Source organism: Exophiala mesophila, assembly GCF_000836275.1.
Source record: "Exophiala mesophila strain CBS 40295 unplaced genomic scaffold supercont1.6, whole genome shotgun sequence".
NCBI lineage: Eukaryota > Fungi > Ascomycota > Eurotiomycetes > Chaetothyriales > Herpotrichiellaceae > Exophiala > Exophiala mesophila.
Genome location: NW_015622509.1, coordinates 2569406 through 2587459, shown reverse-complemented (window position 1 = coordinate 2587459; position 18054 = coordinate 2569406). Strand labels below are relative to the sequence as shown.

At 49.5% G+C, this 18054-nt stretch overlaps 8 protein-coding genes across 8 annotated transcripts; 5 read left to right on the top strand and 3 right to left on the bottom strand.

Annotated features, from left to right (window-relative positions):
* Positions 1-126: 126 nt before the first annotated feature.
* PV10_08786 (uncharacterized protein) lies at positions 127-1647 on the top strand. Its single transcript, XM_016373861.1, has one exon. The coding sequence runs from the start codon at positions 261-263 to the stop codon at positions 1557-1559; it is 1299 nt and encodes a 432-aa protein (XP_016220772.1). The 5' UTR covers positions 127-260; the 3' UTR covers positions 1560-1647.
* A 2701-nt stretch (positions 1648-4348) lies between these two features.
* PV10_08785 (uncharacterized protein) lies at positions 4349-6211 on the top strand (the record flags this gene model as incomplete). The annotated part of the gene is made up of 1 exon (XM_016373860.1): positions 4349-6211. One exon carries the CDS (start codon positions 4349-4351, stop codon positions 6209-6211), a length of 1863 nt encoding a protein of 620 aa, XP_016220771.1.
* A 347-nt stretch (positions 6212-6558) lies between these two features.
* On the top strand, positions 6559-7898 carry PV10_08784 (uncharacterized protein). Its single transcript, XM_016373859.1, has one exon. It carries the CDS (start codon positions 6952-6954, stop codon positions 7267-7269), a length of 318 nt encoding a protein of 105 aa, XP_016220770.1. The 5' UTR covers positions 6559-6951; the 3' UTR covers positions 7270-7898.
* PV10_08783 (uncharacterized protein) lies at positions 7835-9034 on the bottom strand. The gene has a single exon (XM_016373858.1). The coding sequence runs from the start codon at positions 8883-8885 to the stop codon at positions 7968-7970; it is 918 nt and encodes a 305-aa protein (XP_016220769.1). The 5' UTR covers positions 8886-9034; the 3' UTR covers positions 7835-7967.
* Positions 9035-10428: 1394 nt separating this feature from the next.
* PV10_08782 (uncharacterized protein) lies at positions 10429-11450 on the bottom strand (the record flags this gene model as incomplete). The annotated part of the gene is made up of 2 exons (XM_016373857.1): positions 11186-11450; positions 10429-11145 (listed from the first exon to the last, which is right to left on the bottom strand). The coding sequence occupies exons 1-2, from the start codon at positions 11276-11278 to the stop codon at positions 10429-10431; spliced, it is 810 nt and encodes a 269-aa protein (XP_016220768.1). The 5' UTR covers positions 11279-11450.
* A 253-nt stretch (positions 11451-11703) lies between these two features.
* On the top strand, positions 11704-14709 carry PV10_08781 (uncharacterized protein). Its single transcript, XM_016373856.1, has 2 exons — positions 11704-11799; positions 11857-14709. The coding sequence occupies exons 1-2, from the start codon at positions 11792-11794 to the stop codon at positions 14351-14353; spliced, it is 2505 nt and encodes an 834-aa protein (XP_016220767.1). The 5' UTR covers positions 11704-11791; the 3' UTR covers positions 14354-14709.
* PV10_08780 (uncharacterized protein) lies at positions 14677-16044 on the bottom strand. Its single transcript, XM_016373855.1, has 3 exons — positions 15759-16044; positions 15524-15701; positions 14677-15448 (listed from the first exon to the last, which is right to left on the bottom strand). Exons 1-3 carry the CDS (start codon positions 15771-15773, stop codon positions 15105-15107), a joined length of 537 nt encoding a protein of 178 aa, XP_016220766.1. The 5' UTR covers positions 15774-16044; the 3' UTR covers positions 14677-15104.
* A 754-nt stretch (positions 16045-16798) lies between these two features.
* On the top strand, positions 16799-17987 carry PV10_08779 (uncharacterized protein). The gene is made up of 4 exons (XM_016373854.1): positions 16799-16926; positions 16973-17176; positions 17235-17335; positions 17383-17987. The coding sequence occupies exons 1-4, from the start codon at positions 16914-16916 to the stop codon at positions 17416-17418; spliced, it is 354 nt and encodes a 117-aa protein (XP_016220765.1). The 5' UTR covers positions 16799-16913; the 3' UTR covers positions 17419-17987.
* Positions 17988-18054: the final 67 nt, after the last annotated feature.

The following is an 18054-nucleotide window of genomic DNA, read 5'->3' as shown; positions in this document are numbered from 1 at the left end:
CCATCCCCCCCCCCCCCGGATCTGGCTTGAAATTAGTGCAGACCGTCGATCTCACAACCCATCAATCAATCAGAGGATCCTATCCACCACCTCTCTCTCTAACCTGGCTTGAAATCAGTGTAGATTGTCGATCTTACACCCTACCAATCAATAACAGGATCCCGCCCACCACGACCATAGCCTCGACGACAGACGAGACAACCCTTCGAGCACTGCTGCCTCATGCGGAAGCAGCAACACACCACAACGACAACGACAATATGTTCATCTGGTGTGCCCAGAAGTGCAACAGCATCATTGATAATGTCAATGTGTTCGCCGAAATGGTAGATAATTGGCAAAAAACCTGTCAAATATCGCAAGCACGAGCAGCTGCCACTGAAGAACCAAAAGGTCATACAGCACAAGAAAGCAATCTCAATCGTGACGAATCTGCGAACGAGCAACCTACGAACCCTCAGCCTGAAGATCTCAACGCTCCTGTCGATAAGTCCGATCATTCTCAACAACAGTCATCGGAAGAGGTAGAACAGCTAGACGAGCCACTCTCTCAATGTGCCAAAAAGATCTCAACTGTGTTTCTCTCCACAAGCAGTGTTCAAACCTCCTCCCGCTTGGGAAGGTTTGACAACCATGGAATCCTAGCAAATGACACTGGCGCAGCTTCACTGATGTCCATGTGTTTGCATACTATGCCAAAGTACCTCGTTGAGCTGCATCGGGCCCACGGATCTCAAAGGGATTATAGTGACCATCCTGACTTCATCCACAGTGTTATGGAAGACTTGGAATCCATCTTCGCAAATTGGGATACACGAGAACTTCCAATGAAATTCATCACTCGACAGTATGCCATCCAAATGGTGCAAGACTTGCTCGAGACAGGTTTGATGCCGACCAAGCTCGCCTACCACATCATTGTCGACTTGTTCCACGCTGGCCAATCCATGTCAGATATCGCAGAACCATTGACAGAGACTTTAATAGAAGTGGAGGCGAGAGTTCTCGACACCCCTGCCGACTTGCAAGATTCCTTTTGCCTCAAAGCCATTGCAGCCTATCCACACGGGAGGATGGATGCCTTGCACATCAGCACCTTTTCGCGATGGCTTATCATGCTCTTGGACAAGGTCTCGAATCCATACATGTTGATGGCAGAAACTAAGTGCTTTCGCAATCCTACCTATCTCTCCCCTTTACAGGACGTCGACCTAGATCTCCTTATCAATACGGACTTGACTAGAGCAATGGTGGCCAAGGCATTGGGCACTGATGACTTTTTTCTTGCGAACAGTACTCGGCTCGCTCAAGGTGAGAAGGAACAAACTGACTGGGTGGATGGAGGGCTTCCCAAGTTGATGCCATATTTCGATATCATGCTGGTAGGGATACTAGACCACATACGGACGGTGCGCATCGGCTCCCATCAAGATGAGGTCGCTCTGAAACGGGACATTAAAGAGCGTCTTCGTTTAGCTGCAGCAACCTATCCAAAACCGTGGGTTAATGAACGACTCATTGGCTATGTGGCAATCTTGCTTGGGATCAGTTTTCGCTGACGTATCCTAGGAGGGGGCTGACACGATATATATTAAGCTACTCGGGTTTCCTCGTGAATTATCAATGAGATTCTAGTCTTTTTGTGGCGATCCTACAGGGTCTACGAGTAGCTGCCTGACATTTTTACTGATGTTGCGAACAAAGGATTAGCAGCAGCGACATTCGGTGTAGCATCGGACGAAATTGTTGAGCAGAGGATCGAAACCAATTCTCCAGAGAAGTCACTGTCATAATGTGAGACGGTTTCCTCCAAAGGTAGCATTACGAACTCGACCAGTCAGCTAGAAGACATCGGCCACGGACTTGGAGCGAAACGGACCCACTGTGCTGTTGAGGATGGTGGCAAGGATGGGAATGGTATTAGCACTGACAATGGCAATGGCGACGGCGACGGCGATGGCAATGGCAATTTCGAGCTCGGATACAGAAAAAAAGCGTGAGAAATTCAATCCATATGCTGATGATCTCAATACAAAAACGAACAGTGTCAAGTTCGACAACTACCAAGCCCAGTAAAGCGTAGACAAGTCAAGATTCATCTACGAGTGTCTATCGATAAAATCAATTGAACTGAATTCAAGTTTGAGTTTCCTACAAGAACCCAACGAACACACGGACACGGTAGTTGAAACATGTCCGAGCCGACGATCAAACGTCTTTACCGTATCACTCAAGCCGCAAGCAAGCGTGGCGCACGATCTACGAGTACACTGCCACCTGCCCAGTGTGGCACGGCCCCTGGTGCATAGCTCTGATTTACACCAGTCGATAGAAGGAAGTTGAAATGGTTTGGAAGCACGGGGTACGTGCACAGCACGAAGTCTTGAGTCCGACGTCTCGACTTTCCACTGCTTATCAAATGCGACTGTACCTATTTGGGTAGTTCGCGACCACAAGTTCAAGTCGAATCGGATCAAAGTATCGCCTAGCCTAGTTCTTTTTCCTTTGCATCGTGGAACTCGTGGGCTCGTGGACTTGTGTATTCGTACTCTTTTTCTTGGATATTTGTGGGTCACAGATTCGAGATACAACTGCAGTAGTAGTGTTTCAAGAGAGGTGAGTACTCGTAATAAGAAGAATCGGAGGAATCGGACCTGGAACCGACCAGGGCAAGGACCAGGACCAGGTACGTCAGCCACGAAGAGTGTGATGCTGATCCCTGTCAATTCAGGTACCCGTGCACGCCGTGGTAATCCATGCTAGTTGGTGCCAATTGTAGCCCTCATTGGATGACGCAAATGCAAGCATGTGATGTTGGCAACTTCAGACGACGTGAAAGGTTACATATGCACGAGACCTTATAACGCGAATCTGTGCTATGGATTGTACTGACGTAGAACTAATCACAACCGTTTGATTTGTTGTGTTGTACTTTCTTGCTTGGTCGTAATAAGTACTCCACCATCTAGATTCAAGACCTTGGCTATTAGGTACAACATGGCACGCCAGGGTATATGCGATATAAGCTCATTTTGGACGTTTCATGTGGAATACAACATGGTCCTCAGGCTCGCAAACTTTTCCTACCAGTAGTGGGATTTTCCATGGGTTGGACATGCAAAAGATAAACATTTTCAAGCTATTCAAAACTTTGATATTGGTTCAAACGTGCAATCCAATCTCGAGAATGAACAACAGGACAAGCACGACTGACTGATTATCGAACGACGGTATAGCAGACGTTCTTGACATTTCTCCGTCGTGGGTTTTGGGTCCACAATTAATCCTGATTGCTGCTCCGTAGTTCATCTCCATCTCAGTATTCGTCACCTCGCCTGACTCCATATTGAAGCCTACAACTCTTCTCTTTCCCCTCCGTCGTCGAATATGGCGCGTTCTGCCACATACCACATAAGGCCGCGTCACACATGACGGTTCACTCCTACATCCCAGACCCATGCTCAAGAAGGCAGGCAGGAACCATTTGCATTTAGAACCGTGGCTACACCACCTACTCATTAGGAGTATTGGACCCTGATAGGTGGGTGGTGCGTGGTCCTTGCGCACCGTTCAAGAACCACCGCAAGTGCTTATCTATTCGAATGGGATTTTCATTTACTACCCATTGTAGTACCACTACACTTATCGGCCTAGTTGTCGCCGTGGCCGTGGACTATATCGACTACCAAGATCAAAACCCCGATCTCCTTACCCTTGTCCTTACCGTACTAGTATGCGCGGCGCTGGTCCTGGCTCTGGCCCTGACCCACTATAGTCCTATCAGAATTAATCAAACCATGTGGTTTGGTGGGATGAAGAAAACAGATCAGAGTAGGGCACTCGGCTCATTTTCCATTCTCGTTCGGTTCGCGTTGACGTTATCGTCACCGTGAGAGACGAAGATAGTGGATACAGTACTGGTCGGGTCTTTCATGTGGAGTTTGGGAATGTATAGATTTGGGAATCTTAAAATCCAATTGCAATCCTCCATATATCAATCTATGCATTAGTTCATCCATCCCCGGACTCCTTGATCCTAACTTCCTAACCCATCTTCACCTTCTCTCCGTGACACCTGTGACAACTCGGTGCCGCGTGATAAAGGAGGAACGGAGTACCTTAGCCAGATAAGGCACGACCAAGCCAGGCACGACACACCCAGACCAGCCAGGAACTAGAAGTTTGCCTGTGTCCCTTCTTTTTTTCTTAATTGCAAGCAAGCTGGGCTTCTGTCTTTGTTTCCTTCTCATCACCTCTAGGCAAGACCAGGTTTTCATCTTTCACATACATAAACACAGACACACATAGACACAGTCTCTGTGTATCTCTCCAATCCAGAGAGTCAACGATGAATACTATCTTGATATCCTTGACGGGAATGGCAGCACTTGCTGCTGCCGTCGTGGAGGCCTCCTCTGCACCAGCATCGTCCGGGGGATCTCCTCAACACGCTGCCTATTCCCCTGCCACCGAAAGGCTTCTCGTCCACGACAGCAAACATCTTGGACCGATTTACCTTCTCGTTGCGCTCGGCGTGACCGTCCTCATCTTTGTCTACGTCTCGATAACCAAGCTAAATCGCCATGTTCGACACCTTACCTCCATGACCGACAGCCAAGGCCCATTGCGATATTATGCGACTTCGTCGCCGTTGATGCGAGGCCTCAAGAAAAACCTCCTGTATTCACCAATTCTGCATCATCGAAGAGCGCATGAACTCAAACTCTCTCAATACATCAAGCTGGGAACTCTTCCGACACGGTTACAAGCCATATTTATCTTGTTGATCATCATAGTCAATATCGCCATATGTACATGGGGCTTATCATGGAGTGGATCAGACCTTGACCCCTTACCTATCATTCGAAATCGGTCGGGTGTTCTTTCTGTGGCAAACATGATGCCCTTGTTGATCATGGCAACGGTTAAGAATCCAATGATTGGATTACTGGATATTTCATATGATTCGTTCAACTTGATGCACCGTTGGTTGGGACGTCTGGCGGCCATTGAAGCTATTGTCCATTCCATCTGTTGGATGATTGGGAAGGTTGGGTATCAAGGTTGGGACGGCGTCAAGTTCGCACTGCAACAACCTTTCATTTACAATGGGGCCATCGGCGCAGTTGCCATGATCTTGTTGCTTCTTCATAGTCCCAAGATGGTCAGGAGTTGGGCTTATGAGGTCTTTCTTCACGCACACATTGCGTTCGTGTTGGTGCTTATCATCTTTCTCTGGTTTCATCTCAGCAGATACACAGCTAGGTGGATATTGCTCGCTGCGGCTTGTATCTGGGGTGTCTCACGCGTCTGGCGATTGGGAACATTGATGTGGAGAAGTTTGGGCAAAGGCGGCTGCAAAGCTGAGATTGAACCTCTGGGAGCCGGGGCCGTCAGGATCACATTGACTCCACCAAGACCTTTGCACTATCGCATCGGCCAATACGTGTACCTGACGATTCCATCAGTTGGTCTGTGGACAGCTCACCCGTTTTCTATCGCTTGGAGCGGCCTCGAACAGTCACTCGATCGATCAGGATCAGTCAGGTCCGAGTTTAATGAAAAACGCCCCATTAATCGTCAAACCGACCTGGAAGTCGAACAACGGGGTCGACCTACCCTATGTCTCCTTGCCAAAGCCCACACTGGCTTCACGAAGAAACTCCTCAACCGCGCACTCGCCTCAGAGACAAAACTCACCCTCAACGCATATATCGAAGGACCATATGGAGTGTCTCACAGTTTAGACAGCTATGGCACGGTAATGCTGTTTGCCAGTGGCGTTGGCATCACGCATCAAATCGGATACGTGAGACACTTGGTTGACGGGTATGCGAATGGAACCGTGGCGGCCAAACGCATTACATTAGTATGGGTGATTCCTGATATGGAATGTGTCGACTGGATTCGACCGTGGATGCAAGAGATTCTGGGTATGGATCGCCGGCGTGACATTCTCAAGGTATTGATCTATGTGACAAGAGCCGGTTTGAGTGCCTCGATCCAAAGTCCTAGTCAAACGACCCGCATGTCTCGTGGCCGTCCGAATGTGTTGGATTTGATCCAGACAGAGGCGGATCGTCATGCTGGATGTATGGCGATCTCCGTCTGTGCGGGTGGGGGTTTGGCGGATGAAGTTAGACGTGCTTCACGAATCATGATTGATGGGGGTGCAAATATTGATTTTATAGAGGAAGGATTTGGATGGTAGATTTGTTTTTGGGTGTTGGGTTGGTGTTTTGGCGTTGGATAGCGCATAGAGAGATGGATGTTGTTGGATGGTCTTCAAGAGGAGACCGTGATGATATTGAATGTTGAACATGCCTTACCTTACAAGAGAACATGGCTCTTATATGCCATCTAAGTCATGAGAATGAAAATGTTGTCGCCAAAGACCAAATGTCGTGAAGTTAAACGCTCGGTTGACGTTGAGTTGAAAAACCCGCACTATGATTGGCCAAGCTGCAATGTCAGCAATTATCAAAAACGTGACCTGCGGACCCGCCGAACATGGAACTTCATCATCTGATCTCCACGCAATCAGTCAATCAATCAATCGAACGAACCAATACTCACAACCATTCCCATCACTTTATCTCCGACAATAGACAATTCATCTCCTCGCATGCTGTCGGTGGTTGACTATTGTGGACTTCTTACATTAGTCCGTCCGCCTTGATAAATAATCACGACAAAGGGAACAAGGAGCGGGTGTCGCGTGCCAAAGTCATCTCCAGCGACGAGATTGGAGGAGACGATCGACGAGGCATTGGACCTATCGAGTTCAATCGAGTTCATTTGGTTCAAATTGAGAGCGATCTGACCGTCCATCCCATATCTATCTACGCACACGTGGCCTGGGGTTGTTGGAGCCAGCCAGACCCAAAGCCACCTTGACAGCCTCCTCAACCGGGACCCCCTAATCACCTACTTTCTATCCAACACCCAACCATGCCTCCACCACCAGCACGCAATCCCTCTCCCGGTCCCGGCGCAGACGGGTATCAAACCGCATTTAGCCGTGCCCATCCCACATGGCAGAAACTCCTCGTCACATCCATGAAACTCTCCACACCACTACTCATCACAGCCACATTATTCGCCGCCGGTCTGATGAAACGACCTCTCTGGGAACGTGTCTTTATGTGGAGAGCTGCTATGGTTAGTTTCCTGTCGCGGTGGGTTTTGGTTACTTGGACAATTGCCTGGACTTTGAATGGTTGGGAGCCGCCGGATCAGCAGTTGGATCATCAACATGATGAAGAGTGAGGATCGAGAGAGAGGAGGAATGCGGCAAGCTGGTTCTTTCTTCCTCTTTGGGAGTAATTCTCCTTGATGATGGATTGATCTATCTATCGCTGGGGAGGTGGATGCTAGGAGCCCAACCTCAATACAACCTTATATGGTTGCACCACCTTCGATACCGGCCCGAGTCTCATCGGCAATCATGTTCACACCGCAACGTCCGGCCTTGGATCCACTCGATCATCAAATCGATGGACTTGTCCGTCAACCCATCCATCCACCAACCGTCTTTTAGCCGACTGGTTCGGCACATTCCCCTTTCATACTTCTGATGGCAGCAAGGAATACAGCACGGTCTTGATAGGTGGAACTATTCACAACTAGAGCTCACAGCCGCATTTTCCTGGGACAGGCTCAATCACACATAAAGTCGATTGTGCAGGGATGCTATTGGCAAGGCTCGAATAAACATTTCAAACTATAGGGTTGCCAGCATACTTCAGCAATACGTTCTTACGAACACTCAAACCGCTCAATAAGTGACTGAGTGAGGAGGATGACCGAGGGAATCTTAAATGGAATAGATATGAGCACATCATCCTCTATCTTAGCGAAATGAAATAGTATTGGTTAGAGATATCATGAAACGTGGCAAAAACCACCAAGGACACCCGTTCATTGTCAGCATCTGAATAACCCACCCTCATGGACCGGTCATTTCATCAATTCTTGAAATCGCCCTTTGAGTGATACATCTCCCAGTCGTAATAAGCCTGAAACTCTGCATAACAAGCCTCGGGATCACTTTCCATACGGAAGACATAGTCTGCCTCTTCATCAGTGATGAGAATCTTAGGTAAATTTCCACCCTGCGAGGCCGCCTCAGCGAGCAACTGAGTCTGACATGCGTGCTCAAGAGACGTGAAGAGGAAAGCAGCTTCGTCGACCGTGCCGCCAACGGTGAGTAAACCGTGGTTACGGAGAATGCATGCTTTATTAGTAGGACCCAAAGCCTGAGCGATCAAGTCTCCTTCTTCGGCGGCCAACACCGTCCCTCCATACGAGTTGTAGACTGAATGTGCATTGTAGAATTTGCATGCATCTTGAGTCAACATCTCGACTGGCCGGCCGAAACATGACCATGCCTTGCCGTAGACGGTGTGTGCGTGACATACGGCGTGGACGTCCGGTCGTGCCTTGTGAACGGCGCTGTGGATCAGGAATCCGGCTGCGTTGGCGCATCGGCTTCGGTTTCCTCCGACGACTTTGCCCTCTAGGTTGACGGCAATCATGTCGCTGGCTTTCAACAGTCCAAAGTGTACGCCGAGTGGGTTCGTCCAGAATACCTCGTGATGTTCGGGGTCGCGAACAGAGATGTGTCCGCTGATGCCCTCAACATATCCTTCGCGTGACCAATGTCGGAAGGCGGCTGCCATGTGTTCGAGTTGCCATTGGCGTTGAGCTTCCATGTCGTCGAACTTGGGGACGCCTGGAAGCATCACATCACTACCGTGGGAGATGGCCTGAAGCGGTGTCTTGTCTTCCATTCCATGGTGGTGTTTCTGCTCGACGGGTGGTTGTACGGATTTCGATGTGATGGGCCCAGTGGGCATGATGTCGGCGGTGGCTGTTGGTGCCATTTTTGAGATAAGGTATACGTAGTATAAGTAGTATAGAGAATGTCAATTAGCTTCAACGTGTTGTGTTTTATACTGTCGGCTTGGACTATCTCTGGTGGAGCGTGGATCAAGAGTCTTTGCAGATGAGCTAGGAATAATTTAGGAAGACGAACGACATAAGAATGCAAAATGAGCAAAGATATGTCTTTTCCCCGCGCATGGTTGACAGGGAAAGTTCTTGATATGATGATTCAACTCTCTTTGCTGATTGGATTACCTTGGAGAAAGATGGGCATCATTGTGGAGAACTCCGTCTGCAATATCGACACCAGAATCAATGCCGTGGGTGACCGGGCCGGTGAGAGGAGAGAGGGAGAGGAGAGGAGAGGAGAGGAGAGGAGACTGTAGCAGAGTCGTTGGACACACTGACGGCTATCTTCGGTCAAATTACATCTTCACCTTGCGGTTTCATCGGATTTGGGCTACCTGTCGCCATGGGTTTCCCACTTGTTCTGTTGGAGAAAGATTGACATTTGAGGCCAAGAGGCTCTTTGGTCCAGTCAGGAACTTACCATTTGTATACTCCTCGGGGAGATTTCGATCAGTCCGAGACTGGTGGCATTTTTATAGCCTTGCGTACCATGAGTACCATGCTATAGCATGGAGTTGCATCCGTCTGAATTGTGAGTTCCAATGAGCAGTCTGGTCGAAAATATCGAGATGAAGGAGGCCGATAGCCACGTGATCTCGATATTCTCTGACGTTACGCGAGGCTGCGCCAAGGTGTGCACTGGTGTGGTAAATCCACAGCTAGCTCACCCCCCTTTCGGACGGGGGTGACGCTGCCCTATACTCACCTCCTGTGGTTATGGACAGAAAGAGATCCAACGTATAGGTGCGTCAGTGCCCACTCGGCGCCTGAGGGCACCCCGCCCCCCGGACCTTCAGTAATCACGGGCTAGCTGGCATAGTTTCTAAGCGATGCACCCTTGGGCTTTAACTACTCCGTAGCTACTTCACTATCAGTCACCGAGTTTCGCTCCCCCGCCTACCTCTCTACAACTACCTCCCTCCCTCCCCCTCCCTTTCTCTGAGCGACATTGTCATTAGATGAAAATCCCAAGTAACTTACGAGACGAACGCAGGCGGTGTTGAAACCTCTACTAAACTAAGGTTTCTTTAACATCTTGCGTGACGGTTGGGTATCAATTATGGTCTACTATGTCACTATATACTGGGTGAGTATCTACGAGTGTTTTCCGGTGTGCTATTATCATAACCTTGGCTTGTACTGTTGACTTGGTGGCAGCGCAGACAGAATGTGTGAATATGGGCACTGGAAATGCGCTTGAAGTGGCCCTTCAAATTGCGCCGAAACTCAAGAGTTGTGCCTCCGCTGCAAGATGCATCCTGCGACTCTGTCGAGTTGGTCGTCTATTCCATGTCATGCCTCATTGTTCTAACAATGGGTCAACCCAAGCTTTTCAATTGATCCATTCTTTGTCAGGCCCGATGTTCATGGAGCGAATCTCCCCCATCAAGTAATAGGCTAGCCACGGCATTGCTAACAGCAAACGCCCAAGACCTTCGAATATTCTTCTGTATCAGGTAGGGTGGCAGCTTCCCTTGCTGCTGCATCGGCTGTGGAGTTCCATTCTCTTGGGATTTTCCAAAAGAGAACATGTAATCCGGAGTTGCTACAGCGCTGTAGCTCTGCCAGGTACAATTCCCAAAGATCTCGGTTTTTGACTGGCGGACCTTTCGCCGTCCTCCACCCGTTAGTCTGCCAAGCATGAATACTCTGCGTAGCACAGTCAACCACGTATGAAGAGTCAGTCGCAATTACAAGTCTTTGGATGCCCTCGCCCCACCAGGCACGAAACTGCATAACAGCAATAACAGCTCGTAGCTCAGCGCGATTGCTTGTTTGCAGCTCGGGCGTACCTTGTGGACCGTGGAGCTCGAGTCTCAACTTCGTAGTCGTAGGGCGAGAGGTCTCGGTATGGTTGCGAGCACGAGATCCGGATTGGAGAGGGGATTGTCGAGGGTTGGGTGGGCCGAAGACGAACGCATAGCCGGCCCTTGCCTGGTCGGTGCCATTCCCCAGACAAGCACCGTCAGCATAAACAAGGCCTTCGCAGTTATCTGTACGGCGAAGCCAGCGGGGTGAGGGTATGCTAGCAGTGGATGGGATTCCTGGTGTGAAGAGAGATTCGGGAGTCTCAAACTCATTTGGAGGATGAAACCGTGTGCCGTTGGAGCCGATTTCAATAGGGGAAATCTGAATTCCGTCACTTCGTACCCGAAGAGACCATCAATACCGCCAGTATGCAAGAATATCCTTGAGCGATGCGACCTTCGAAAAGCTGGGGAAATGGGCCCCGTTGGCTCTCACTAGTCGGCCCCTGGTACATGAGCAGTGCTGGAGGTTCAGTCGACGACAGGATCGGATGCGAGTATTCTGCCTTGTGGAAGGAACTACGCTCCTGTTCCGCTGGTCGGAGCGACCGTGAGAACTTTGGTTGTGGTTTCAAGACATAGGATGTCTGTAATTATCAACGTGGAGGGACAGAGCGTAGAAGGTCTTGTGTGTACTTTTGTAGAAGTACAGACCACAAAGTGATGGTGGAGAAGAAGAGGAATACTATTCGTAGACAGAAAAGTGGGCTGCACCTTCCTTGACTCCGCAGCGCCAAGACGCTAGCCGGTACGGTGAAGTGAGCTATCATTCTGTGCTGGGGGCATACGCTCCGCAGTTGGACCCACTTGGTCTGTACAAGGATTCCAGAGTGATGTAATCTTGGGACTGCCACTTTATATCCTCACTTTGAGATTGACACCGACAACGACACGAGTCCACGCGCTCAGCCTTCATTCGTACTTGCTCCAGCCGTCAGTAGCCTTGAGACAGGCGTAGGGTGCTGGATATGGCTTCGTAAGTCCCACTCCCTCAAGTCTCTGCCTGTCTTCGCTCTGTCTAACACATGACCAGCAATCTGATTGAAATCCCATATCGACGCACCCACCCGGTCGACTTCTCCTCCGCCATCAACCAATATATATCCACAAAATATGATCAGTCTCCAGAGATGTTTGCGGATGATCTCCGTCAAATTGATCGCATGCGAAACGAAGCCATCAACGTCCAAGAAACCCACATCAGTGGACTGCAAAAGTTGGCCGCATATGCGGCGCAGTTGAGATACATTGGTGGAAAGTTTCCTATTGATATTGGCGTCGATTTTCCATGGTACCCTGCCCTTGGCTATGATAGGGAGAAGCCAGTCCTCCAAAACAATATCCGCTACGAATTGGCAAATATCCTCTTCAACCTGGCCGCATTGTACTCACAGTTGGCATTTGGCACCAACCGAACGACGCTCGATGGTCTCAAACAATCTGCAGAGTATGGCGCCGCTGCAGCCGGAGTCTTTTCTTTCCTACGACGAGAAGTCATTCCAGACATGCGATCAGCTCCTCCAGAAGATATGGATGATGTAACCCTCGAGTCTCTGGAACAATTGTGCTTGGCTCAATCACAGGAGTGTTTCTGGCAAATAGTCATAAAGAAAAATATGTCGGATGGTACAGTTGCTAGGCTTGCTGCCTGTGTATCCGACTTCTACATATATGCAGCAGACGCTGCACGCCAGTCTCGAACCGTCAGTGCAGAATGGATACATCATTTCCAAGCCAAACACCATCACTTCGCCGCCGCTGCACAATATCGCCAGTCGAGATATTGCCTGACCAATAAACAATATGGAGAGGAGATCTCCCGTCTGAGAGACGCTCGAGTCTGTATAGATGAGGGTTTGCAAGAGGGTCGATACATTGGTCCCACACTTCTCGGAGATCTGAATGGTCTCAAGTCACGGATCAACGAGGAACTTAAGCGGGCCGAAAGAGACAATGACATGATCTACCTACAGGCTCCTCCACCTAAGTCACAACTCAAAGTCCTTGAACGAACCATCATGGTCAAATCACGGGTTCCCGCAGACGTTGCTGACGGCATTAATCTGCTTGGACAAGAAAAACCTTTTGGAAAACCATTGTTCGAGAATCTTGTTCCATACGCAGTCCATCAAGCTGCATCCATTTACGCCGATAGACGAGATCGACTCGTGGGAGGGTCGATTATTGTTGACTTGGAGACTATGACTGCGAAATTGAGAGAGGTGCTTCAACTCTTGGATCTTCCCGGCTCATTACAAGCTCTAGAAAAGCCGCTCGGTTTACCTCCAAGTTTGGTCTCCAAGGCCGACGAACTGAGACAGCAAGACGCATTGTATCGGTTGAAAAGATCACTGGATGACACCACAAAACTTCGAACTAATGATCTTGCAATCTACCAAGAAGGCCTAGCACTGTTGGACGCTGAACGAGCTGAAGATGATCGAGCCAGGTCAAAATTTGGCACCGATAGATGGAATCGGCCTCCATCCACGACAGCCCTCTCCAAACTATACCAACAGTCCAAAGACTTGCAAACCTATCTCAACTCTGCCGGGTCGAGTGATAGTCTGGTCCAAACCAAAATTCGGGAAAATGAACATATCTTACGACTTTTGACCGGCACTAACAGAGATCTCGAACGATTTGTGCCCTCTTCTGACCAAGTGGCCATGACACCAGCAATCGAAGAAACAGCCAGGCGTCTCCGTGCCTGCTACAGCGAGGCATCTCGCCTGGAGACCAAGCGGAAAAATAAAATCGCTGCACTACGAGAAAAGGCGAGCAAAGACGATATCGGCCCAGCTCTTCTCGCCGAAGCCGCCCGACTCGAGCGAGAATATCCAATGCAAAAGATCGAACCCGGACAATTTGAGAGCCTATTTGAAAAACGCCTCAACATGTACGAACCAGACCGCGAAGCACTAGACATAGAACAAGAAGAACAAGACCAGCTGGTTGCACGTCTTCGCGAAGCCAATAAAAACTTCCTCGACGCTCGACGCGGCGATACAAGTACCAAAGATCGACAGAATGCTTTACAGTCTCTAGAATTGGGCTATTCGAAATATAAAGAGTCGGTCAACAACCTCGAGACAGGAAGGAAATTCTACAACGATCTCGCCAGCCATGTGACACGATTCCGAGAGAATTGTAAAGCTCAGGTCTCGGAACGAAGAGTCGAAGCCAGTCAACTGGAGGCCGATCTCGCAGGTCAAGACATGGGTCGATTAAATCTACAGGAAACGAGGCGCGAGCTGAGAAACCAACAGCGTGAACATCAACCTTCTGCGGGTGTTGGTCGTCATGGGCAGCAATCGGCACCAGAAGCTATCCCTGCTCCTGTACCTACTCGCACTCCAACTGGCATTCCAGCTGGCGTTATGCCGTCGAACCAGCCTGTTCCTCTTGGGGTGGCTGGTGGGTCTATCGGGGGGGGAGGTGTTTGGTCGCCGGACATGGGTATTCGTTTCGGCGGTCTTCCTCCTCAAGGGCCAGGGCAGGCTGGGTATCCTGCTCCTCGGAGGACGTGAGGCCTCGATATAAAGCACAATGCTCTCCTTTCATTATGACAGTTGAAAGCGATGGTGTTAGGGTAGATTTGTCGACTGCCATCACATGTCGTGCAATGTCATGTCTGGAAGTGTCTCAGGATTCGGACTGGCCGGGAGTGCCGTTGAAGTCTCGAATCCTAGCTCTGTCTGAGTTACGTGTGGATATCAGATGTGCTTCCCTAACAAGCCGTTTCAGTATGGGTTTCCGAACTCAATGATAATATAGTTATATCTCTATCCCACGGAATCAAGGGCACAAGGGTTTAAAAACATGCAGTTGGAGAAAAGAACACCTGGCACCTGGAGAATGTAGCAATATATCAATCATGGTATCATTTCATTTCGCTTCATTTCTGCTTCCCCACTCGTACCTCATTTTGGAAGACGTCGATTCCTTCAATTGTCATGGTTCTAAAAGTCGTGCTCATCCAGATCTAACTCCGACCGGCGTGGCAGTCTCCCGCCCCACGCTGAGGAAATCATCATCATGAACGCAAGGATGAGAGCCTCATATCTCCGAGAGGAGGATCCATGATCGTGAGTAACTTCCACGGTCTATGGGTACATGTGCAGCAGCTCCTTTCGTCAAACAGCTGCGAGAGGCCATAAAGTAAAGTTTTGGGGCTTCGTCGTTTTCAGGGGAATCAAACCCGCGGCGGTCCTTTCCACCTTGGCCGTCGATAGTATATTTTGTCCATTGATTGGAAACATCCAAATATCCTGCATCGAACTATTCCGAATCCGAAGCAGAGTTGGCCCCTCCATTGTCATCGTCGTCATGCGAGGCATCCGCATTTTTCAGACCCTCATTGAGGATGTATTCTTCTTTGATCAATATACCCCGCAGTGACTCTGTCCGAGGAGTGCACAATTCGGCCGGTTTTCTTCCATGGCCGTCCTTGACTCTGGGGTCGCCTCCAGCTTCAATCAGCATCTTGGCCATTGCTTCGCCCAATTCGACTTCGCGCTCGTTGGCGTATTTGACTGCCGAGTGGATCGGGGTTTCCTTGTCTCGTCTGGTCAGAGGATCGCATTCCAGGAATTCAATGTTTAATAACTCGTCCATGACGTCGTCTAGTAGATTTCAACGTCAGCACAAGAGAACAAAGAAAGAAGCAACCTTGCGCTGGGTTGGATGGGATTGCTTACATGCCCCGTAACTAGCACATACGTGCAGGAGGTGGTTGCCCATAGTGTCTGTGGAGTTGTTGAAGAAGTCGGCTATCTGTTGTTTGGGCTGGCCGTCGAAGGATGCGAGCACTTCATTGAATAACTCGACATTGTCTCTGCGGCAGGCTTCGAGGATTTGCTCCTTAGGAGAAGCTCCCTGCGGAAGATTGTCTCAGTCATGCCCATCTGCGAAATCCTACAGCATAGAACTTACCTCCGAGTCAGCCATCCCTGCGGAGACTCGTGAATGAGTAAATGTCAGGTCTGGGCCACTGGTTGTATGTAATGTCCGGGGTTTGGCGGTTCAATAGCGGAAGAGGGTAGACGTTGAAGATACAGACGTGGAAGCAGGGGGCTAGGTGGAGATGTCAGGGATGGTAAATAAAGATCAGAGGTGTTTGACAGGCAGCAAGGTACGGGATGTGAGGAACAGGCTAATCAAACTTGAAGATGGGGGCGATGAGGACGATGAGGGCGCAGCATCTGCACCTCAGGGCAACTGCGATCGATGTTTGGAGAGTTTGTTACTAGGAAGGAAAGTGCCAAGTCTTTGGGGATCCTGAGGGCCTGTTCGCGTCTCAGCCTTGTTTAGGCTTAGAGGGAGGCCGACCTATGCTCACGTATCTCTCGACAAAGAGGAGGACTACCTCCTTAATAGGCATTCAATATACTACAATTCACCGCCTGTATCCATCATCACAGCATCATTCATCTCGATGGTACGAGAGTGGAAGATAGGATCATCAGTGTAGGCGGTACTGGAATTATCATTCAGAAGGAGCAGTATGAATTCAAAATTCCTCAACTATCTCGACGTAGCGAAACCGACGAAAGCTTAACTACCGAAGAGCGCGACTATGACCTGCGGCCCGACCTTATTCCCTCTTTGAAGCGCGAAGAGGATATCTATAAAAGACTGTGCAATCACCCTAGGATCGTACACTGCTATAACCTTCCATCGAATCACCCTTGAATTCAAATGGAATTCATGAAGAATGGCAATCTTCGACGTTACCAGGTATTTGGCTTGCTTGAAGCCGGGCCTGAAAACTTGATGCAAGACGATGTTGAATATCCATGGTAGTGTTGGGCAAGTGAACTCTCATACCCAAAACTCCCTTTTAAGGTTGCCAAGAATGGCAAGGCCAGATCAAAAGGGAGAAAGAGTACGTATCAACATTTGCACGTGACAAGCCTTAAAGCGTACCGGACGCCAAGTCGCCTCATCCCCGCCTTCAAAACTGGCGCAGACACCGCAGGCAAAAAAGCTGCGCTTCAATCCAGGTGAGGGCAGCAGAGATTCATTTTCATCAACGGCCTGCGCAAAGCGCATGAAGCGTGTGTCTGGCAAGATATCAGGATCGACACGATGTCTCCAACATGTAAGATGACCTGAGTACATAAAGAATTGAATTGACGAGGACGTAGTTTGCCCATACTGCTGCAACTGTCTCACCATCGCTCGGTCTGCACCCACTGTCCAGGATCCTCAAGGACTGAATGCCTTTACCTGTCGAACCTGTCCCTACCAGTTCATCTTGGACCAGTCCTACTATGAACGCGCATACATGAAGCAAAAGCAAAAAGACGACATCATAGGCGAAGAGCAGTCGGACTTGCCCATCAATGAGGGTGCGCATGTCCCAATTGATATACATTGAAAATGACGACTAACGCTCAATTTCTACAGTGCCTGGAGGTTGTCCAAATGAAAAATGTGACTCTAAGCAAGCCTACTTCTATCAACTGCAGACAAGAAGTGCAGACGAACCGCCCACCTCTTTCTTCAAGGTACGTCGACCCACATCCAGCGAGGATTCGTATCTGATGGTGCCTAGTGCGTTGAATGTTCGAAACAATGGAGAGAATACTGAGCGCATGCAAACAACGACTCATACCTCGCCATCTAATGCAAGTTCATGTATGATGTCCTTGTTGTGAGTCACTACAGAACTCAAGCCCCTGCGGCCTCGAACGTCCACGTTCACAGGGTCAAATCTATGACTCCGACAACGACCCTATCAACACCATGTTGACTCAGTCCAAGTTGAGGCATTCGACTCGAACCCGAAAATTTTAGGTTCCCCAATTCAGATCAAGAATTGTGAATATCCAATTGGTGCAAATTAACCACCAGGCAAGCGACAACACACGGCTCCCCAGCAACAGCCCATGTGCAAGCTTTTTACACGTAACAACGGAGGAGGACTGTTCAGCCTCTAGAAAAGAGCAGTGGCCAGTTAGCGAGCAGGATAAGGCAGGGTGGCGTTGCATCTAGTGGGGCAGGTGATGAATTTTGGGCCGCAAACCGTGCAAGGAGGAGAAATGTCAGATTTTTAGAGCTGGACTGTTGATAGTAGATAGTAGGTTGAGCCAGGCGGGCAGCGGCCGGAGGGCCCCTCCAGCCCCTCCATCGCCCAATTGCCGCCACCTTGGTCCCGTTTTGCCCCCCTCTTCCTTGCCTGACATTCACTGTCGCAGGCCCAAGTAGCCTAGGAGTAACCTAGTCG